The sequence below is a fragment of the Mobula hypostoma genome, chromosome 1, assembly GCF_963921235.1.
Source record: "Mobula hypostoma chromosome 1, sMobHyp1.1, whole genome shotgun sequence".
Classification (NCBI taxonomy): domain Eukaryota; kingdom Metazoa; phylum Chordata; class Chondrichthyes; order Myliobatiformes; family Myliobatidae; genus Mobula; species Mobula hypostoma.
The window spans coordinates 21,005,648-21,029,785 of NC_086097.1; the positions used below are offsets into that span (position 1 = coordinate 21,005,648).

The 24,138-nt window shown below is 43.5% G+C and overlaps 1 protein-coding gene across 1 annotated transcript in view; it reads right to left on the minus strand.

The window, feature by feature from the left end:
* sptlc2a (serine palmitoyltransferase, long chain base subunit 2a) overlaps positions 1-17,202 on the minus strand; it is a 148,084-nt gene extending 130,882 nt beyond the window's left edge. The window contains exon 1 of the mRNA XM_063044515.1: positions 16,870-17,202. Within this exon, the coding sequence (XP_062900585.1) occupies positions 16,870-17,004 (135 nt within the window). The 5' untranslated portion in view covers positions 17,005-17,202. The remainder of the gene's footprint in view (positions 1-16,869) is intronic.
* Between the last annotated feature and the right edge of the window lie 6,936 nt (positions 17,203-24,138).

The window sequence follows — 24,138 nt, forward strand, 5'->3', positions numbered from 1 at the left end:
GTCCCAATTTCACTGGCAAATGTCGTGAAATGCGCTGTCTTTGCGGCAGCAGTACAATGCAATACACGATAACCTTTAAACTGGTTAGAAACAGAAAGCTTATTAGCAAGTTTAAAGGACCAATATTCGTGTAGCTCCACAATGTTTCTTAGAAGCATCCTAATGCCCTTTATATACATAATTCTCTTGCACAGTGAAGTCTTGCTTGCCAATTTGTATTGCGGTGTTAGTGGCGAACATGCTTGCAATTCGTTTATGCTTTGTGGCATTAGCAATGAATTAACCAAGGGAACAGACAGAAAGACAATTACTACAGTTTGGTGAGATAAAACTGATCTCATAATCAACTGCGTACAATTGTGCAATATTATGAGCAACTAAGCTACTTGCACAGCCCCCACTAAAATGCCAGTAAGAACAGATTCAGCTTGTGACCAATTTATAAAACAGTCTACTTATACTATACCTTTGTCTAAAAGCTACGAGCTTCATTTTAAAAAGAGTTGACTTCAGTGCCACAAACTGCCATATTATCCAAAACATTTTTCAAGTTTACTCTTAGAACGTAGAATAGTACAGCACAGTACAGGCCCTTCGGCCTACAATGTCATGCCGACCCTCAAACCCTGCCTCCCATATAACTCCCCACCTTAAGTTCCTCCATATACCTGTCTGGTGGTCTCTTAAACTTCACTAGTGTATCTGATTCAGGCACTGCATTCCACGCACCAACCACTGAGTAAAAAACCTTCCTCTAATATCCCCCTTGAACTTCCCACCCCTTACCTTAAAGCCATGTCCTCTTGTATTGAGCAGTGGTGCCCTGGGGAAGAGGCGCTGGCTATCCACTCTATCTATTCCTCTTATTATCTTGTACACCTTTATCATGTCTCCTCTCATCCTCCTTCTCTCCAAAGAATAAAGCCCGAGCTCCCTTAACCTCTGATCATATTACACACTCTCTAAACCAGGTAGCATTCTGGTAAATCTCCTCTGTACCATTTCCAATGCTTCCACATTCTTCCTATAGTGAGGCGACCAGAACTGGACACAGTACTCCAAGTGTGGCTGAACCAGTTTTATAGAGCTGCATCATTACATCGCGACTCTTAAACTCTATCCCTCGACTTATGAAAGCTAACACCTCATAAGCTTTCTTAACTACCCTATCTACCTGTGAGGCAACTTTCAGGGTTCTGTGGACATGTACCAGATCCCTCTGCTCCTCCACACTACCAGGTATCCTGCCATTTACTTTGTACTCTGCCTTGGAGATTGTCCTTCCAAAGTGTACCACCTCACACTTCTCAGGGTTGAACTCCATCTGCCACCTTTCAGCCCACTTCTGCATCCTATTAATGTCTCGCTGCAATCTTCGACAATCCTCTACACTATCTACAACACCACCAACCTATGTGTCATCTGCAAACTTGCCAACCCACCCTTCTACCCCCACATCCAGGTCGTTAATAAAAATCACAAAGTAACGGTCCCAGAACAGACCCTTGTGGGACACTAGTCACAATCCTCCAATCTGAATGTACTCCCTCCACCACGGCCCTCTGCCTTCTGCAGGCAAGCCAATTCTGAATCCACCTGGCCAAACTTCCCTGGATCCCATGCCTTCTGACTTTCTGAATAAGCCTACCGTGTGGAACCTTGTCAAATGCCTTAATAAAATCCATATAGATTACATCCACTGCACTACCCTCATCTATATGCCTGGTCACCTCCTCAAAGAACCCTATCAGGCTTGTTAGATGCGATCTGCCCTTCACAAAGCCATGCTGACTGTCCCTGATCAGATCATGATTCTCTAAATGCCCATAGGTCCTATCTCTAAGAATCTTTTCTAACAGCTTGTCCACCACAGAAATAAGGCTCACTGGTCTATAATTACCTGGACTATCCCTATTAACTTTTATGAACAAGGGGACAACATTCGCCTCCCTCCAGTCCTCTGGTACCATTCCCATCGACAATGAGGACATAAAGATCCTAGTCAGAGGCTCAGCAGTCTCTTCCCTCGCCTCATGGAGCAGCCTGGGGTATATTCCGTCAGCCCCGGGGACTTACCCATCCTAATGTATTTTAACAACTCCAACACCTCCTCTCTCTCTTAATATCAACATGCTCCAGAACATCAACCTCACTCATATTGTCCTCACCATCAAGTTCCCTCTCATTGGTGAATACCCAAGAGAAGTATTCATTGAGGACCTCGCTCACTTCCACAGCCTCCAGGCACATCTTCCCACCTTTATCTCTAATCGGTCCTACTTTCACTCCTGTCATCCTTTTGTTCTTCACATAATTGAAGAATGCGTTGCGGTTTTCCTTTACCCTACTCGCCAAGCCCTTCTCATGCCCCCTTCTTGCTCTTCTCAGCCCCTTCTTAAGCTCCTTTCTTGCTTCCCTATATTCCTCAACAGACCCATTTGATCCTTGCTTCCTAAACCTCATGTATGCTGCCTTCTTCCACCTGATTAGATTTTCCACCTCACTTGTCACCCATGGTTCCTTCACCCTACCATTCTTTATCTTCCTCACCAGGACAAATTTATCCCTAACATCCTGCAAGAGATCTCTAAACATCCACCACATGTCCATAGTACATTTCCCTGCAAAAACATCATCCCAATTCATACCCGCAAATTCTAGCCTTATAGCCTCATAATTTGCCCTTCCCCAATTAAAAATTTTCCTGTCATCTCTGATTCTATCCTTTTCCATGATAATGTTAAAGGCCAGGGAGCAGTGGTCACTGTCCCCCAGATGCTCACCCACTGAGAGATCTGTGACCTGACTCGGTTCATTACCTAGTTCTAGATCTATTATGGCATTCCCCCTAGTCGGCCTGTCCACATACTGTGACAGGAATCCGTCCTGGACCCACTTAAACTCTGCCCTATCTAAACCCTTGGAGCTAATCAGGTGCCAATCAAAATTAGGGAAGTTAAAGTCACCCACGATAACAACCCTGTCGTTTTTGCACCTTTCCAAAATCTGCCTCCCAATCTGCTCCTCTGTATCTCTGCTCTACTCTTGGCTTATTGCCTCTAAATAGTCACTCTTTAATCTTCAAATTCAGGATGTTATTACATATGAAACTCAGGCCTCAATGAAACAAAATTCTGGGCTACTTGTGTGCTCCATAAATCCCTGTATTAAAAATAAATAGACAGATACAAGAAGAACTTTATTGGGAAAAGTTCTTTCACATCATTGTAATATCCTAAACCATACTGTAGCCAAAGAACTTCACATCCTAAGTAAACAATTTATGCTTACTTCACAAGTCACATTCAGTTTGGTCACAATTTTTAAATTATTCATTTCTAGATACCTCTGACTTAACCCGTTTCCATTTCTAACATCCATGCCACGTGCTCAATTCTGGTTTACTTAAATTATCCCAATGTTGCCGGCAATGGCTTTAGCTGCCCAGAGATTCAGCCCACAATTCATTTCCTCAAACACTCATGGTTGGACCTTTCAAACTCTGAAACCTTGGTTCGAAGTGGGGGAATCTAGGACCAGAGGGCACAGCCTCAGAATACAAAGACATCCTTTTAGAACAGGGAGAAAGAAGAATTTACTTAGCTAGAGGATGGTGAATCTGTGCAATTCATTGCCACAGAAAGCACTGGATGCCAAGTCATTGGGTATATTTAAAGCGGAGGTTGATAGGTTCTTGATTAGCAAGCAAATCAAAAATTATGGGGTTGATGGAGAAAAAAAAATCAGCGATGATTGATTGGCGGAATAGACTTGATGTGCTGAATGATCCAATTCTGCTCCTATGCCTTAGGGTCTTAAACAGTTTGTTGTAACTGTTACAGTCACCAGTTTTGAACATGAAAAATTAAGACAACACTTCTATTGATCGTATCCTGACTGGTTGCATCATGCATTGGTATGGCAATTTGTAGACAGGAATGCAAGCTCCAGAGAGCAGTGGACACAGCCCAATACATTACAGGTCCATCCCTCCCACCATTTTTAAAGTAACTACAGGAGGCTCTGGCTCAAGGCAACATACAAATATCCCCATCTGAACCGTGCCATATGGTCCCAGCCACCATCAGGCAGGAAGTGTAGTAGCCGGTCCATCCCACTTGACCAAGAACATTTACTTCCCTTCAACCACTTGGTTCTTGAACCAAACTACAAAATCCCAGTCACTACAGTTTAGCAACACCATGACCCCTTTGCACTAAAATGGACTTTGTTCTAATTGTGTTCTTCCTTGTGGAAAAAAAAGTATGTCTTAGTGAATGCGGCTTGTAAGATGTTGTGTGCCTGTGATGCTGCTGCAGGGTTTTCAGTGCACTTATGCACACAAGCTCACCTTTGAAATAAGTCAAATGTTCTGTGAATTGTACTTGTCTTTTAGGCACTTGGATTTTTTTTTTAAAAGAGGAAAGCACTTATCGAACTAAAATTTACAATCAAAGTAACCTTGCCAAGCAGGATATAGGTCAATGACTTTTTGGAGCTCCAACATTACCATCTATGCCAAGTGTGTGGTGCAAGTATTGTTTTTATTTCAAGCTTCCAGCACAGGATTTTCCCTCTGCAGCTCATTGTCATGCGATCAATAGCACTCAAGATTTTGAAGATAACATCTTAATTCAGACTTCCATTATCCCATTTATGTAAAAAAAAATGATTGCTTCACAATATGAAAAAAATCACAATTGGAGCAAATACTTTTCAATGCAAAATGGCCAATAAAGTTGAAATCTTTAATAGTAAGATTTGCATATCTAATAACAGCTCTGGCCTGGAAGTGCATTTTTTTGGGAATGCAGTCACTGTTATCTCATGAACAAAGAAACCAACTTCTCTAAACAGCCAACCTAGTGTGATCTTGATCAGACATTTTGGTATCAAGGTTTTGATAAGACAAAACTGTCAGGTAGATTGCTGTTTGAGATGGCAGTCTTATTGTGCCAAGTGACTCAGTATTAAAAATAGCTCCTCGTTAATCAAAATAATTACTTTTAATTATCAGCTTTTCCTGACAATTAAAGCATTAGTAATTACAAGAGCATTGCATGATCTTTCAAAGTTACAAATGCACTGACAGTTAGCTTGCCAAGATACCAACAGACTTTTTCAGTCATTTCACTTTCCTGGACAAATTTGAACAAAAAGCATGAGAATTTAATGGCAAATACTATTCACTGTCTCTATCACTCCTGCAATCAAATACACATTTTCATTAATGCCTGAGTGAGTTTTAAGCCTGATATGATGTTGAGCTCTTTGGCCACATCTGCACCCATTTTCTTGGCATGGAATCCTCACACCCCTGCTCTGCTGATGACCCCTTCTTATTTCAAGCAAATCCCTTCCACTTGGATTCTCCTTTCTGGCCTTTTATCTACTTGATCTTTATTTCCAATTGATGTGATGCTGACCGTCTTCAGACTTCTCCACCCTCAACCCCTCCCCAAACTTGCAGCACTCTACTCACTTAAGACCAATCTCGACCTAGTCAGAACAGCTGCTTAAGTCTTGTGCATTGACCTCTACTTTGGAGGCCAGGTGCCAGCCACATGAGATCTTGTACTTCTCAGAACACCAGAGCATCTTCCAGGCCATTACAAATCAGGAGATCTCACCTGATTGGAGATCGAGTCTCCAACTTTGGTGCCCCAAAACAGTCTGCTTTAATTTCTTATCCAACATCCACAGGACTGGTGGGCCTCTTTCTGCCCCACTAAACTTATTCCTTCACATGTCCTTAATTTTGTTAACTCCAACCAGCTTATCTTTGGGGTGTATGGGGTGTCAGGGAGGGGTAGCACCTCTGGTGGGGTAACATGTCACGTCCTTTTCAAGGCGATTAGTCCACCTTTGGTCCCCACCTGGCACTCAGCTCTCACCTGTGGCTCCCTGTAGCTGTTTGCATGTGACAGCGGCCACACCCCAGGCAACGGCTTCGACAAGCCAGCTAAACCAGGTGAGGGTAGCTGACGGGTCTCAAACCCTCGGTGAGATAGGGAGTTGTCCATCCCAGCACATGAAGACAGACTCCGGCGGATTAAGCGGACAAGACCAATGGAAGGTCCAACGGTCAAGAAGGCGGTCTCTGCAAGCGTCGTGGAACGTGTAGAGCAGGACAAGACACAGAAGACGTCCTGGTCATCCACTGCGCCTAGTCCCATCTCCAGCCGTCTCGACTCTGTCTTGCCACTGGATCCAGATGGGAATTGGGAAGAGAGAGCGAGGCTGACACTGAGCAACTCTCCCTCACTTAAATCCAAATCACGCGCTAGTCTCGACACCATCAATAATGGTGTCGAGGTCCTCATCGACGTACGATGGACGAACAACAATCTTTACCATGGACATCCGTTCTCTACGTATACCACTTCCATCAAAAAGGCATTACCTTCTTGAACAAAGACCTGACCAATTCCACTCCACTAACACTTAACTGCATAACAATAATCAGAATCAGGTTTACTATCACTGTAGTACATAGCATGAGGAACATACACAAAGTGTTGGAGGAACCCAGCAGGGTAAGCAACATCTAAGGGAAATAGTTAATGTCTTGAGGCAAAATGCTTCAGCAGGATTGGCAAGGACGTGGTCCAAAGCCAGAATAAGGTGGGGGGCGGGGGGGGGGAGGAGGAGAAGAGATAAAAATCTGGGATGAGATAAGTGGAAGAGGTAAAGGGCTGAAGGAATCTGATAGGAGAGGACAATGGACTGTGAGAGAAAGGAAAGAGGGAGGTTATGGGCAGGTGGAGAGAACAAAAGCAAGAGGCAAGCTAGAATGGGGACGAGAAAGATAGAAGGGGAAGGGTGAAAAATTATGGAATGTTAAGAAAAGTAGACGTTAATGCCATCAGGTTGGAGGCTACCCAAACAGAATATGAGATGCTGCTCCTCCAACCCGAGTGTGGCCTCATTGTAGCAGTAGATGATGCCATGAATGGATCTGTCAGAATGGGAAGATGAATTGAAATGGGTGGTCACCAGGAAATCCTATCTTTTGTGGTAGATGGAGTTAAGTGCTAAATGAAGCAGTCTCCCAAATTAAGTGGGACATCACCAATACAGAGGCAACACTGAGGACAATGAATAGGATAGATGCTTATATGATGTGAAATTTGTTTTGCAGTAGTTCAGAGAAAAGCATGACAAAAATAACAGTGCAACAAAAAGGAATAAAGAGGTAAAGAGGTTCTTGACTCTTCAGAAATCTGATAGGAGGGGAAGTAGCATGCTCTCATTCTCAATTTCACTTTTGATACCTTCTACCTTCTACAGATGAAAGAGGAAACCACAGGCACTCACTACGCCAATTCTGGTACAGTACCCCAGCAATTTACACCAGCTCTTTCTCTACCAAACTGACAATGACATTGACTCTGTAGGACTCAATTTCCTCATCTTCCACCCTGCCCTCAAATTCACTCAGACTTTTGTGGGACCTCTGTCTCCATCCCAGGAGAAAGACATGCCATGACATCTTGCCTAAACCCACTAACTCCCAGATCTATCTCAGCTATATCTCCTCCCACCATCATTCTTGCTAACCTCCTCTGGACCTTAAATAAAACTTTAATAAAATAGATACTAGATAACAAAGGCAGCAGGTTAGGAGATAATTAGAATATCTATTTCGGATAAAAAAAAGGACATTGGATTAGTTATTTTAAAATGTTTTGATTTTAACCCATTTAAGAGAAAGCCTCTGTTAATATTTTTTGTCAATGAAAATGCATCAACATGACCTGAAGTGGAGCTTGAACCTTTGTTAATAAAAGATTTACGCCTAAATACCATCTCAGCCGTCAGAGAAACAAAATGCTGGAGGAACTCAGCAGGCCAGGCAGCATCTATGAAAAAGTGTACAGTCAATGTCTCGGCCTGAAATGTCAACTGTATTCCTTTCCATAGTTGCTGCCTGGCCTGCTGAGTTCCTCCAGTATTGTGTGTTACTTGGATATCCAGCATCTGCAGATTTTCTCTTGTTTCAGCTTTCAGAGATGTGATCCTAAAGTACAGGCTGCCCACAACCATTTCAGGTTTTCCTTAGAGTTAGAGGTAAAAGAAAGTCAAGTAAAAACAAACGAGATAAAGGAAGGAGATGACACAATGTCCAGAAGTGACACTGATTTGAAGCAAACCGCACCTTCAAGGGATGTTCCTTTTGCTTTGGTAAAGCAACAGTGATATGTTAATACTGTAAACTATTAATGCATCCATTATCAGAATCAGGTTTATTATCACTGACATATGCTTATTGTCAGCAGTTCAGTGCAAGACAAAAGTTAAAATTTAAAAGAGTTTCAAAAGGAATTGCAGGGTAGTATTCGTGGACTTTTCAAAAATCTGATGTCCGAGGAGAATCTGTACCTAAATTGTTGAGGTCAGTCCTCAAGCTCCTATACCTCATCCACAAAGGTAGTGATGAGAAGAAGCCCCATATTCTGCACTGTATCCCAATAAATAAATGCCCCACAGTCATTGACAAGGCTGACATGGCACCAGCTTTCAAGGGATAAGGTAATTAACAAAATAGCACCTGACCATTAAAACTTCCACAATAGTGCTCGCCTTCAATCACCAACTTATTCTCTCAACACTATTAAAAATTAAAGCAATTGTTTCTGAAGCAGTAATAATAACCACTGCATCATCCGGGACCAACTGAGTCCTTTCTCAGACTTTGAGTCGAAAACAGGAAACATGAATTCACTCCAGAGCCTTGCCGGGAAACCCCTTCCTCATTACTTGACTCTTGCAAGATTCAAAAGAAAGCCCATCTTCATTTATTCATTTCCAAGATAAATATCTTTCTTCGTAAAGCCCATGTATATAGATTTTTCACCTTTTACCCACAGTACTTTCAAAAACTTATTTACTGAGATACAACATGAAATAGGCCCTTGTGGACCTTCGAGTTGCGCCTTCCAGCAGCCCCCTAGCTTAAACACGGGGCAATTTACAATGACCAATTAACCCAACGACCAGTATGTCTTTGGAGGAAACCCACGTTGTAACAGGGAGAACATAACAACTCCTTACTGGCAGCGGCGAGAACTGAACCTGGGTTGCTGATACTGTAAAGTGTGGTGCTAACAACTATGCTACGTGCCACCCCATGTCAAAACTTCTGTATTATGCAAACTACTGACATTTGTCACATTGTATACTACATATATTAAATCTCCTCCATCTTTAACTGACATGCATTGTCACACTAACATCTACAAGCACGAAAGTTAACTCCACAGTTATTACAGGAGCTAACTTATTTTGAAAACACAAACATCACCATCCCTGAAATGACTGTATTGAAACACATTTCTACACATTGATTTAAATGAATTAAGGAAATATAGGGTCAGTGCAATAAAATTCTGAGTATAAAGATCATCCATAATCTCAGTGAATGGCTTGAGGACAGAGACTTTGGGCATGTTGCCAAAGACTTGCAAGTTTCTATAGATGTACCGTGGGGAACACTGAGTGGTTGCATCATGGTTTGGTATGGAGGCTCCAATGCACAGGATTGGAAAAAACTACAGAGGATTGTAAAGTGAGCCAGCTCCATCTGGGACACAAGCCTCCCCACCGCAGACGACATCTTCAAAGGCAGTGCCTCAAGAAAGTGGCATCCATCACTGGGGCCACTCACCATCCAGGACATGTCTTTTCTCATTACTTCCTTAGGGAGGAGGTACAAGAGCTTGAAGACCAACACTCAACATTTTAGGAACAGCTTCTTCCCCTCCACCACTGGGTTTCTATAAATGGTTTGAGGCAATGTTCATATTTTGCTCTTTTTGCCCTGTACTTTTTACACATTTCTAATTGTAATTTACATACAGTTTGAGGTTCTGTATGGTTTCTTCCTACATTCTCTGAGTGAACTGAATCATTATTAGTCACTCCTGGGTGGAACTTTACAATTACAAGCTCAATGCAACAGAATTCAGAACAAGTTTAACAATTGATTGTCCCAAAGTCTGAATAGGAATATGCAGAGGGATATAAACCAAAAAAATAAATACTTCACACCTAAAGCAGGATGATTTGCATATTGCTGCTCATTCCTCCAACTGTCCACTTTTGTACCTCTACATAGCTTTAAACATCCAAATCTGTGTTAACTACAATGTAGAACAATACAGTACAGGAACAGTGCCTTCAGGCAACATCTGTGCAACCATGAAGCCAATCAAAACTAATCTCATCTACTTGTTCATGGTCTCGGCATGATCCTCCAACCTTCATGTGTTGTCCAAATAGTCGCTATGATATCTGCTTCCCTGTCAATGTGTTCCGGGCACCTACCACTCTATAGAAAAAAATCCTGAAATCTCCTTTAAACTCTCCACACACACACACACTCTAAAGAAATACTCTCTAGTTACTCTCTGGTACAGGTTAAGCATCCTTTATCCAAAATGCTTAGGATCGGAACTGTTTTGGGTTTTGGAATACTAGCATAAAGTAGTTTGGGGATGCGAGTCAAGTCTAAACAAGAAGTCTATTTACATTACATACACCCTGGAGGTAATTTTATACAATATTTTAGTTATTGCTTCATGCAGAAAATTATATGTACATTGAAATATCAGAAAGATAAACTATCACCACCTCAGCCACCCAGGTGGACAGTCAGTGGCTGTTTGGCATTACCATCATTCCCACACTGAATTTATGTGCTACTGGTAAGTAGTCTTTGTCTTACACTTGTTCATCACACATGGATTTAACAGTAAAAATTACACAGTATTTTTCATTGTATTGCTGGTGTGGATATCTGAAACAGCTGTTGAACAACAAAAAAGAACAATGGCAGGCTTTCAGTCTTCACCTATGATGCGATGCTTTGATTAAAAGGTTGCAATACACTATGTTTGTATTTTTTTTCGTATAAAACAAAAGCTTGAATTTAATTACAAGTAAATGTAATGAAAACTGGAAAAGTCAACATTGGTCACAGTACATTCAAACATGGGATTTTAGGTGGAGATGAAATTTAGATTTCATGTTTAAATAGTGTTTGGTAATTACGTACTAAAAAACTTGATCTTCGCATGATAAATACATCAAACACTACAACTATATCAGGTCTGAGAAACTTGAAGGAAAGGGTACATCATTGTGAGGAGGAACATCAGGTTTTCAACAGTGGCGACCTTGGCAAGCTTGGTAGATTTCTCTCATCGTCATCATCGGGTGCTGTGCCCAGTTTGAGCTCTGATTGCCGTGGCCCACACACTCCTGTTTTGGGTCAAGTGGATCAATTCATTAGTATTCATTTCCAGTTCTCTGGCTGCTGTCTCCATCATCATTTGTCTTTGTCTTCCTCTTGCTTTCTTCCCTTCAATCTTTCCCATAATTACCATGCATTCTAACTCCTCTTTCCTAATCACATGTCCAATGAAGTTACGTTGCCTTTTCATGATCTCATACATTATTTCTCTTTTTGTGCTTGCTCTGTTCATGACATCCTTGTTAGATATTCGTTTCTTCCACAATATTCTTTGCATCCTCCTCAAAAACCACATCACTGCTGCTTCAATTCGTTTCCTCATGTTACTAGATATTGTCCAACATTCTGAGCCATACAACATAACTGGATAAATGCAACATTTCAGTACTCTGAGGTGGGTTGTCATGCCTAGTTTAGTATTGGTCAGTATACTCTTATACAGATTTCTCTGCTACTTCATAATCAGCAGACACTATCACCAATCTTTAAAAAGATAACACTATGCATTTTCTTAAATTTCAGGAAGCAGCCTGATAAATATTCACAATTACTTTCGATTTTCAGTTTGTCGTGATAGATGCTTGCTTGCTTCATGACCAGCATACTGTTGTGGCTTATGTTCACTCCAAAGCTGACAAATCCACTCTTTCAAAGCACATTCGAGACCTTCACTTTTCACTTCATGCAGTGTTTTGCTATTTTGCATTAACTTCATTACTGTCAGCATAGAACTTTAAAAGTTTGCCCCTCTATTCCTTCAAGTCGTAGATGGCAGTCGCTCCCACACCACTAAATAAGGGAAAATCTGCAGATGCTGGAAATCCAGGAAACAGTTAAAATGCTGTTAGAACCTAGCAGGCCAGGCAGCATTTATGGAAAAGAGTAAAGAGTCAAAGACCTGATGAAGGGTCTCTGTCTGAATCGTCAACTGTTTACACTGTTTCCATAGATGCTGCCTAGCCTGTGAGTTCCTCCAGCATTCTGAATGCGTTGCTCCATACTGCTTTGTAACTGCTGCTGAAAACAAACTAGCGTCAAAAGGCCCCACTCAAGTTATGTGAGGAAATTTCAAAGAACTGTCTGGTGTGCAGAGATCTGCGCGTCACCTGGAAACCTTCCCAATGCTTTGTGGGATTTTCCATCTGTGGCAGCATGTCACTCAAAAAAGTTTGGGATTTCAGGTTTTTCAGATTAGGGGCGCTCAACCTGTACATGACATTGCTGCCATGGGGGTGGGTGGGGCAAGTTACCTTCCCTATTGAGGCTCCTCATACTTTTATATTCACACAGTTCTGTTATCACATATCAGTTTCATCGCTAAGAAACCTTGCTCTCTATATATATTTTTTTAAAATCACAAACATTTGAGTCAATGGCGGGTAGGGGGAAGAAAGGGGCTTAAGGGCCAGAGTTTCAGATTTGCAATAGTTATTTTTCCACAGATTTTTAAAAAGGCATTTTAATAGCTGTATCTTACTAATGCAAACAAGTACTAAAAGCTATATATTACATTGTTTAATAAAATATCCTTAATCAATAGAAGCAATCACTGTCAGTCTCCCACCTCCCCCTCATACCCCATCCATTATTTATTTTTATACACACATTCTTTCTCTCACTCTCCTTTTTCTCCCTCTGACTATACCCCTTGCCCATCCTCTGGGTCCCCGCCCCCTGTCTTTCTCCCCGGGCCTCCTGTCCCATGATCCTCTCATATCCCCTTTGCCAATCACCTGTCTAGCTCTTGGCTCCATCCCTCCCCCTCCTGTCTTCTCCTATCATTTTGGATCTCCCCCTCCCACTTTCAAATCTCTTACTAACTCTTCAGTTAGTCCTGACGAAAGGTCTCGGCCTGAAACGTCGACTGTATCTCTTCCTAAAGATGCTGCCTGGCCTGCTGCATTCACCAACAACTTTGATGTGTGTTGCTTGAATTTCCAGCATCTGCAGAATTCCTGTTGTTTACTTGTCAGTCTCTAATGGTCACCCATGGTGAAACTAGCAGCCTGTGGTCTTGAGGTAATGGTGTCTGATTACTGCAACAAGATTACCTGTAAACAGTGCACCTCCCCCGAACACACACACACACACACACACACACACACACCTCACACCTCACACTTAGTTTTCTTTCCCCGCTTATTAGTTTCCAAAGATACTCAAATGAATCTCTAGTGCCCAGTGGAAATTCTGTTACGACCAGTTCAGTTTAAGCAAAACAAGCAATTCAAAAGTTCTCTAATCCCAGATTTGGGAACAGCTTCTTTCCAACTGTGATAAGACTGCTGAACGGATCCTGACCCAGATCTGGGCCGTAACCTCCAAATATCCGGACCTGCCTCAGTTTTTTTGCACTACCTTACTTTCCATTTTTCTATTTTCTATTTATGATTTATAATTTAAATTTTTAATATTTACTATTGATTTGTAATCCAGGGAGCAGGAAGTGCAGAATCAAATATCGCTGTGATGATTGTACGTTCTAGTATCAATTGTTTGGCGACAATAAAGTATAAAGGAAAGTAATCCAATCTGTGTTGCGGAAACACCTATTAAAGCAGAACTGCCTATATTTCTACCAAGTCAGGCTTCAGTCTCTAACACTCTAGAGAAAACAATTTTTACCCAGCGTCTTATTTCTGATGCCCTCGAATCCAGGTAAAATCTTGGTGAGCATTTTTTGCACTTTCTCCATAGGCTACACATCCTTCCTATGATGCAGTGACCAGAAATGCACAAGATTGTCCAATTGTGGCTAACCAAAGATTTATACTACCACAACCTGATTTTATAGTCAATGCCATGACCAATGAAGGGAAGTACTACTTATTTACCACTGTGTACACTTGCGTTGCCACTTTCAGGGCACGATAGACTTTCAACCCCAGAATGCCCTGTACACCAACGATCAAGAAACCTGCAATTTTCTGCTTGCGTTCAACTCTCAAGAGCAACACCTCACCTGTCTGGATTTAGTTCCAGCTGTCATTTCAATGCCCAGCTGGTCTACACCCTCCCACAACTCCAGTGTTTGTGTTGTCTGCAAACTTATTATGCCTAACCTCCAGTATCGTGTGTTGCTCAAGATTTCCAGCAGCTGCATAATCTTGTGTCTGATTACACTTAATAAGCCCATGTTATTGAGAATCCCGACTCCACACACCAGGAGCACCAAAGCCCAGGTTAAAGGGCTCAAGAGGTGCACCACTTCACAAACCAACCAGGCCCACCTACACTTCTAGCTCAGTTACCTCAGGGCCCAGGAATCAAGAGTGGAAGTTAATAAACCTCTTGTTAGGCCGTCTCTTGGGATTGATAAGGGGTAAAAAAAAAATTGCAAACTATCAGACTAGTGGCTGGATGAAAAGCAAAGGCACAAAACAGAACAGAAGCAGGAACAAGTGGATTCATTAAAACCTGATGGTAAATACAATTGCTTTCTCAACAGTAAAGAACGTAACATACCAGACATCAATGGACTAGAGGACTACAAAATGTCTATGGATGTTTTATTGACTTTCAAAGTCTTTTCCTCAAGACCAAGTTACAGGAAATAAACTGGGAAGGAAATTGAGGAGACAAAGGGCAACTGGGAAGCTTCTCAAACTGGCAGGAAGCAGAACCAGTAATATTCTGCAAACTCATACTGAAGCCTGACCAATGCCAGGTATCAAGATAAAAAGCTACATATCCAAGTTTGCTAATGACACCAAGATGTAAGCAATAGATTTGCCCCTCCCTTTTCTGAAGCAGGCCAACCCTCACAACACACGAAATGCTGGAGGAACTCAACAGGCCAGGTGACATTTATACAAGAGTGGATTTTCTTGGGCCGAGACCCTTCATCAGGACTGGGAAAAAAAGATGTCAGAATAAGAAGGTTGGGGGTAGGGTGGGGAAGGGGTGAAGTAAGGAACTGGGAAGTTGATTGGTGAAAAGGATAAGGGCAGGAGAAAGGGGAATCTAATAGGAGAAGGTAGAAGGCCATGGAAGAAAGGAGAAGAGGAGTATCAGAGTGGGGTGATGGCCAAGTAAGGAGATAAAGAGAGGGAAAAAGGAATGGGGAATAGTGAAGGGAGGCAATTACTGTAAGTTTGAGAAATCAATGTTGCTTAGATTTCCAGCACCTGCAGATTTTCGTGTTTTCAGGCCGACCCGCAACTCAGTGCTGAGCTGTTTGCTGAAGAGGCCACTGTGGTGCTACTGTGTAAGTAGTTCTTACATTTAGATGCTGACAATAAAATAAGATCATCCTTACTTGCACATATAAATGGGGAAGTGATGCCATTCCCATGTTTGTTCAGTTTTTTCATTCTGGCGATGCAGTTCAATAAGTCTTAACAAGTTACCGCATGAATTTTATCAATGATACTAAAGGTCTGGAGCACCTGTGTTGCAAGGGCTGCCAATCAAACAGCTTGGCTGCTGCAAGACTGTGAATATTCCTGACGCTGCACTGATCTAAACGAATGGAGACGACCACATTTACTGGAGTTTGTTCTCCACCTGTACTGCTAGAGACAGTACACCTGACCTGTACGTACCTTTTATGGGCATGTAGCAGCAATGCCCACCTGCCACTGGGGGATTAAACCAAGATCATCCTCTTTAGAACTCAGTTCAGAAATATTACGAGCTAAAATTAATAGACACGAGATTCTGTAGATGCTGGAAACCTTGCGCAACACACACACACAAAGTGCTGAAGGAACTGAGAAAGTCAGACAGCATCCATGGAGAGGAATAAACAGTTGATGTATCCAGATCCACAAACTCAGGATCAATATATACGTAATGATAGAGTACAGAAAACACCAATGAACTAACAGAAAGGAATGCAGTGAAAAAAGACACTCTGAATACTCCCATGGACATGCTTGTACCCCTTGTGTACACAGGTGTGATGTGCAGAACTTGTTGCCAGCCAATACATTCAACCTGTCCTTGGACTCTGTGGAAGTCTCACAGAAAATTAGTGAAATACCAACTACAACAATGAATTTGATAGATATTTTGGGAGAAACAGAATGTTAGTGTAGATAATTTTATGGAAATAATTCATTATAGGATAATATTACTAGTTTAAAAAAAATCTATTAGGGCAAAGTAGCACAAAATGATACTTCATTACTACAACGAATTACAAAATCAAATGACATTCAAAAACTGCTCACCAGATGTGTATACGGTTTTTCCAGAAACTATTTCAAAATATTCCACACCGCAGTAAAGATTTAGATCAAGTGGGCAGACACCATTTTTCCAGTGAGTCTTGACAAAACTTCAATTACATAGGCGGCTTATAAAATTACTCTAGATTAGTTCAACAGTCAGCCCATGTTTTCGATACAATTTTAGCAAGAGTTAACGTTATCCTTGGTGCAGTTACATTTAAATGGAATAGTTGCTAAAGAACTTCGAGATTAGAAAATTAAGTAATATCGCAGGAAATGGTCAACGTTCCCAAATGTCTTCACTTTGCTTTTCTACGTGAGACTTCCACAATGTCCAAGGACGTATTGGCCGGCAACAAGTTCCACACATCACACCTCACAAGCTTAACCATCCATAGCGCGTCCCTCAACACCTGGCCAGCCCCGGCGCCCCCGCCTTACCTGCCCATTCTGAGCAAAGCCCAGCTTGACGAAACCGTTCTTCCAGGCGCTCGCTTTGCTCTCCGAGTGCGCTTTCTCCATGAACCCGTTGACCGTGCTGTAAATGTCCCCGTTGGGCGCTAGCTTGCTCTCCATACTGCTCGCCTCCTCAGCTCTCCCCACCGGGTCCCCTGCTCGGCCACCCCTCGCCCAGCACCGTCTGCGGATCAGCTGGAACCCCTGCCCACTCGCCCTTCAGCCGCCGACTGAAGCGTGAGTCTGAGAGAGAGCGAGAAGAGACCCAGAACAGCTGGCGGGCTGAGGGGCGAACGAGAGGGGAGGGTAGACAAACACCGGAAGGTCGTCATGTCGCAACCCGCCGCCAATGGCAAGCCGCCGCGGCGTCCCACGTGCCTCTCCCGGTGACGTCGCGAAGGTGCGGCCCGGCATTCCGACGACTCCGCCCACTCGATGACGTCGTTGGCCGTGACCGCGAGTAACCTCAACTCTAATATCTAATTCCGGAAGGATGCCTATTTCACCCACCTTTCGCTAGTTTTTGCTAAAAGATAAAAAATACCAAGTTTTCAGAGTGAGAGTCGTTGAACCACGTTTTCTTATTTTAGTTATACTCTCCATTGCATACAGGACATATTATTGTGGGAATTAAAACCTTTTAAATCCTTTACAACTTTTCTCTCTCATTCCCTGCCTGTAGCTTTTGAATGTGACACTGTTTCTGTTAATTTTCTTACTAAAGTTATTGTCCGAGCTTCTGCCGTTTCTGACAATTCAATATTTCATAATATTGAATGCCATAGTACCATAGTGGTTAATGCTCACAGCGTCTAAGTTCGGAGTTCAATTCCAATGCAATTTGTGGGAGTTTCTGTACATCCTCCCTGTGGAACATGTGGGTTTCCTCCGGGTGCTCCAGTTTCCTCCCACAGTCCAAAGACATACTGGTTAGTAGGTTAATTGGTCATTGCAATTGTCCCGTGATTAGGGTAGGATTAAATTAGGGATTGCTAGGCTTTGCGGGTTGAAGGGCCAGAATGGCCCATTCTGGACTGTTTCTTAATAAATTAATTAACAGGAAACCAAGTTTTCAAGTGGATCCGCAAAAAAAGTAGAGCTAATGAGAGCATTTTAAATGTTAAAGTATAATGTTATTGTAAAATATCTAAGAAATGGTGTTTAATCTCCTTTGCTTAAATATCTGCTGAATTTTGTTGTTCACTGACTCCCATTCTTTGACAAATTTTTCATAAACAGTAGCGTATTTTCATGTGTTTAAGGAACAATGTGCTGTATCTCTAAATAAATAAATCAAATCAAATAAACTGTTTCCGTGCTGTCATTCTTATATGGTTAAATAAAATTGGCTATGTAACAGAAATAAGTGATGCTGCAGATTGTAACATTGAAACAGCAGGCTGTTGTACTCCCTGTCATCTGTTGCAGGAGCAATATCTCTCCCTCACTAGTGAGACAGAGAGCCTGTCTGAGATGTTGAAGTGTTGAGACGGACTGTTATTTTTGATGGACTCTAGACCATGGTCTTTAGGGGGCTTTGCAGTTGCCTGCATGCTGGGTGGTGGGGATTGACGCTTTTGCTGTGGCAAGTGGGGGGAGGGTTGATGCTTGTGTGTGCGAGGGGGAGCTCTACTGTTTTACTGAGTTTCATTCTTTTCTTCTGTTTTGTGGATGCCTGTGAGGAATATGTATTTCAGGTTGTAAACTATACGTTTGTTGTTTAGAGTCAACATGGAGTAGGCCCTTCTGGCCCTTCGAGCCACTCTGCCCAGCAATCCCCCAGTTTAATCCTAGCCTAATCACGGGACAATTTGCAACGACCAACTAACCGGCCAACAGCGTACGCCTTTTGGAACATGGGAGGAAACCGGAGCACCCGGAGGAATGCCGCACAGAATGTACAATCTCCTTACAGGCAGCGTCAGGAATTGAACCCATGTCGCTAGTACTGTAAAGCGTTGTGTTCGCCACTATGCTACCATGCTACCCTATCTCTGGTATCAAATTGAACCACTGAAATGTAAGCAAAATATGCTGGAAAAACTTCACAGCTCAGGTAGATACTCATTAGTTGTCTGTGAGAAGACCTCTTCAGAATCACAATCGTGTTTATTATCACTAACATGCGCTCAGTAGCCATTTCATTTGGACACCATTAAAACCCAGTGTGGCCTTCTGCTGCTGGGGCTCATTCACTTCAAGATTGGACACGTTGTGCATTCAGAGATGTCCTTCTGCAACCACTGTCATAACACATGGTTATCTCAGTTACTGTAACCTTCCTGTCAACTTGAACCAGTATGGTCATTCTCCTCTGACCTCTCTCATTAACAAGACATTTTTACTCAGAAAACTGCCACTCACTGTTTCTGCACCATTCACGTAAACTCTAGAGACTGTTGCGCGTGAAATACCCAAAATCTGAGATACCCAAATCACCCTGTCTGGCACCAACAATTATTCTATGGTCAAAGTCGCTTGAATCATATTTCTTCCCCATTCTGGTGTTTGGTCTGAACAACAACTCAACCTCTTGACCACGTCTGCATGCTTTTATGCATTGAGTTGCTGCCACATGATTGGCTGATTCGATATTTACATTAATGAGCAGGTGTACCTACTGAAGTGTCCACTGAGAATATGTCATGAAATTTGCTGCTTTACAGAAGCAGTACAGTGCAATAAATAAAATATATCATCAATTATAATAAGAAGAATATGTAAAGAATTCAATTAGCAGTGCAAAAAGCTAGTGAGGTAGAATTCATGGGTTCATCGTCCATACAGAAATGTGAAGGTGGAGTTGAAGAAGTTGTTCCTAAAATGTTGAGTGCGTGTCTTCAGGCTCCTGTACCTCCTCTCTGATGGCAGTAATGAGAAGAGGGCGTGTCCTGGGTAGTGGTCCTTTGGAGCATTGCCTGTTGAAGATGGCCTTGATACACAAACCAAAAGCCACGGATGAACCAGGGGATTCACAGACAGCTGAGGGCTGGATCTGTGGCATTCAAGACCAGTGATCCGGAACTATACAAGAAGTCCAAGTATAACCTAAGGAAGGTTATTTTAAGAGTGAAGAAACGATTCCTGTTGAAGTTAGAGACAGAACTGGATGCACGTCAGCTCTGGCAGAGTTTTCAGGACATTACTTCTTCTGAGGTGAAACCTATCGTCATGAATGGCTGTGGTGCTGCACTCCCAGCTGGACTCAATGACCCTTATGCATGCTTTGAAAGGGATTGAATGCTCCCAATGGCATGAACCTGAAATAGCCTCTGACAACCAAGTGCAGTCCCTGGCCTTTGTTTTTGGCTCAGCTACAAAGCCCGGCAGAACCATTTCTCCTGACAGGAGAAGGGGCAAAGGCAGGATACTGGCACCTTGAAACCAGTCACTTTGGGTAGAAGGGGCTTATCAGCTGGTTGGCAGCTCATCTAGCAGAAGGAAAACTCTGATCGCAAACCTCCTCAGCCTTGCATGGGACTCATGGGCTTCAGATCCAATCCCCGAGGGGAAAATCCAGACCAGGTGTCCCTAAAACAGTCCCACGTTGAGTTCAACACTGACTGGTGATTCCTGCAGTGTTGCTGGTGCCAAACTGTATCAGTCTTTGCCCTTACTTTGGGTTCATCAGATGAATGGAGAGCGGGAGTTTCCTGCATGGGCAACAGCTTGCTCTCCTTATTGTACTGCCCTAGCTTGCATATTTAGACAGCTAGAATGCATCATCCATGTTTGACTGTGACTGACGAAGGCTTCACGGAAAGGGAGAATAAAACTACACCTGTTCAAATCCTTGTATTACCTGGTGACCTTGTGACCTCTGTCTCAGAGGCCAACATCAGAACTTCATTCAAGAGGGTGAACCCTCACAAGGCCTCAGGCCCTGTGATGGTGTACCTGGTGGGAGCTGAGAACCTGTGCCAACCAACAGGTGGGAGTGTTCGAGGACATCTTCAATCTCTCACTGCAGCATTTGGAGGTTCTTACCTGCTTCAGGATGGCAACAATCGTACCAGTGCCCAAGAAGAGCAGGGTGAGCTGCCTCAATGACTATCACCCAGTGGCACTCACATCTACTGTGATGAAGAGCTTTGAGAGATTGGTCATGGTTAGAATTAACTCCTATCTAAGCAAGGGCCTGCACCCACTGCAATTTGCCTATCACCACAACAGGTCGACAGTAGACGCAATCTCACTGGCTCTCCACTCAGCTTTGAAACACTTGAACAGTATAAATACCTATGTCAGGCTGCTGTTTATTGATTACAACTCAGTGTTCAACATCATCATACCCTCAGTGTTAATCAACAAGCACCACAACCTGGGCCTCTGTACCTCCCTTGCATCTGGATCCCGAACTTCCTCACCGTGATGCCACAGTCAGTGCAGACTGGAAATACCATCTCCCCCTCATTGACAATCAACACTGGTGCAAGTCGATGATGCATCCCATTGCTCTACCCTCTCTCTAAACCCATGACTGTGTGGCTAGAGATGGCTTAAACACCATCTATAAATTTGCTGATGTCAAATTTGTTGGCAGTGAGATCGATCAGCTGGTTGAATGGTAGCACAACATCAACCTTATACTCCACATCAGTAAGACCAAGGATTTGATTATGGAGGTCAGGAAGGGGAGGTTGCGGGAACACGCATCAGTCCTCATCAAGTGATTAGCAATGGAACGGGAGAGCGGTTTCACACTCCTGGGTGTCAACATCTCTGAAGGTCTATCCTGGGCCCAACATATTGATGCTATTACGGAGAAGGCATGACAGTGGCTAAGTTTCATTAGGAGTTTGAAGAGTTTGAGTATGTCACCAAAGACACTCACAAATTTCTAACTGGTTGCACAGGACCTGGTATGGAGGGGCCACTGCACAGGACCTGGTATGGAGGGGCCACTGCACGGGACCTGGTATGGAGGGGCCACTGCACGGGACCTGGTATGGAGGGACCACTGCACAGGACCTGGTGACCTGGTATGGAGGGGCCACTGCACGGGACCTGGTATGGAGGGGCCACTGCACAGGACCTGGTATGGAGGGGCCACTGCACGGGACCTGGTATGGAGGGGCCACTGCACGGGACCTGGTATGGAGGGACCACTGCACAGGACCTGGTGACCTGGTATGGAGGGGCCACTGCACGGGACCTGGTATGGAGGGGCCACTGCACGGGACCTGGTATGGAGGGGCCACTGCACAGGACCTGGTATGGAGGGGCCACTGCATGGGATCTGGTATGGAGGGGCCACTGCACAGGCCCTGGTATGGAGGGGCCACTGCACGGGATCTGGTATGGAGGGACCGCTGTACGGGACCTGGTATGGAGGGGCCACTGCATGGGATCTGGTATGGAGGGGCCACTGCATGGGATCTGGTATGGAGGGGCCACTGCATGGGATCTGGTATGGAGGGGCCACTGCACAGGACTGGAAAAAGCTGCAGGAAGTTGCAAACTCAGACATCTCCAACGTGGGCACTGGCCACCGCAGCATCAAGGATGTCCTCGAGAGGTAATGCCTCAAAAAGGCGGCAGTCATCAAGGACGCCCATCACCCAGAACATTCCCTCTTCTCATTGCTACCATCAAGAACGAGGTCTGAAGATACACATTCAGCATTCTAGGAACAGCTTCTTCTCTTCTGCCATCAGATTCAGGAATGAACAATGAACACATATACGCTACCTCACTGTGATTTGCTCACTTTTTGCACGACTTATCTAATTTATTTGTGTATATATATATATATATATATATATAGTTCTCTCTCCGTCTATATATATATATATATATATGCCATACTAGATCTAGTACTAGGTAATGAACCGGGTCAGGTCACAGATCTCTCAGTGGGTGAGCATCTGGGGGACAGTGACCACCGCTCCCTGGCCTTTATTATTATCATGGAAAAGGATAGAATCAGAGAGGACAGGAAAATTTTTAATTGGGGAAAGGCAAATTATGAGGCTATAAGGCTAGAACTTGCGGGTATGAATTGGGATGATGTTTTTGCAGGGAAATGTACTATGGACATGCGGTCGACGTTTAGAGATCTCTTGCGGGATGTAAGGGATAAATTTGTCTCGGTGAGGAAGATAAAGAATGGTAGGGTGAAGGAACTATGGGTGATAAGTGAGGTGGAAAATCTAGTCAGGTGGAAGAAGGCAGCATACATGAGGTTTAGGAAGCAAGGATGAGATGGGTCTATTGAGGAATATAGGGAAGCAAGAAAGGAGCTTAAGAAGGGGCTGAGAAGAGCAAGAAGGAGGTATGAGAAGGCGTTGGCGAGTAGGGTAAAGGAAAACCCCAAGGCATTCTTCAATTATGTGAAGAACAAAAGGATGACAGGAGTGAAAGTAGGACCGATTAGAGATAAAGGTGGGAAGATGTGCCTGGAGGCTGTGGAAGTGAGCGAGGTCCTCAATGAATACTTCTCTTGGGTATTCACCAATGAGAGGGAACTTGATGGTGAGGACAATATGAGTGAGGTTGATGTTCTGGAGCTTGTTGATATTAAGGGAGAAGAGGTGTTGGAGTTGTTAAAATACATTAGGATGGATAAGTCCCTGGGGCCTGACGGAATATACCCCAGGCTACTCCACGAGGCGAGGAAAGAGATTGCTGAGCCTCTGGCTAGGATCTTTATGTCCTCATTGTCCATGGGAATGGTACCGGAGGACTGGAGGGAGGCAAATGTCCCCTTGTTCAAAAAAGGTAGTAGGGATAGTCCGGGTAGTTATAGACCAGTGAGCCTTACGTCTGTGGTGGGAAAGCTGTTGGAAAAGATTCTTAGAGATAGGATCTCTGGGCACTTAGAGAATCATGGTCTGATCAGGGACAGTCAGCATGGATTTGTGAAAGGCAGATTGTGTCTAACAAGCCTGATAGAGTTCTTTGAGGAGGTGACCAGGCATATAGATGAGGGTAGTGCAGTGGATGTGATCTACATGGATTTTAGTAAGGCATTTGACAAGGTTCCACATGGTAGGCTTATTCAGAAAGTCAGAAAGCATGGGATCCAGGGAAGTTTGGCCAGGTGGATTCAGAATTGGCTTGCCTGCAGAAGGCAGAGGGTCATGGTGGAGGGAGTACATTCAGATTGGAGGGTTATGACTAGTGGTGTCCCACAAGGATCGGTTCTGGGACCTCTACTTTTCATGATTTTTATTAACGATCTGGATGTGGGGGTAGAAGGGTGGGTTGGCAAGTTTGCAGATGAGTCAAAGGTTGGTGGTGTTGTAGATAGTG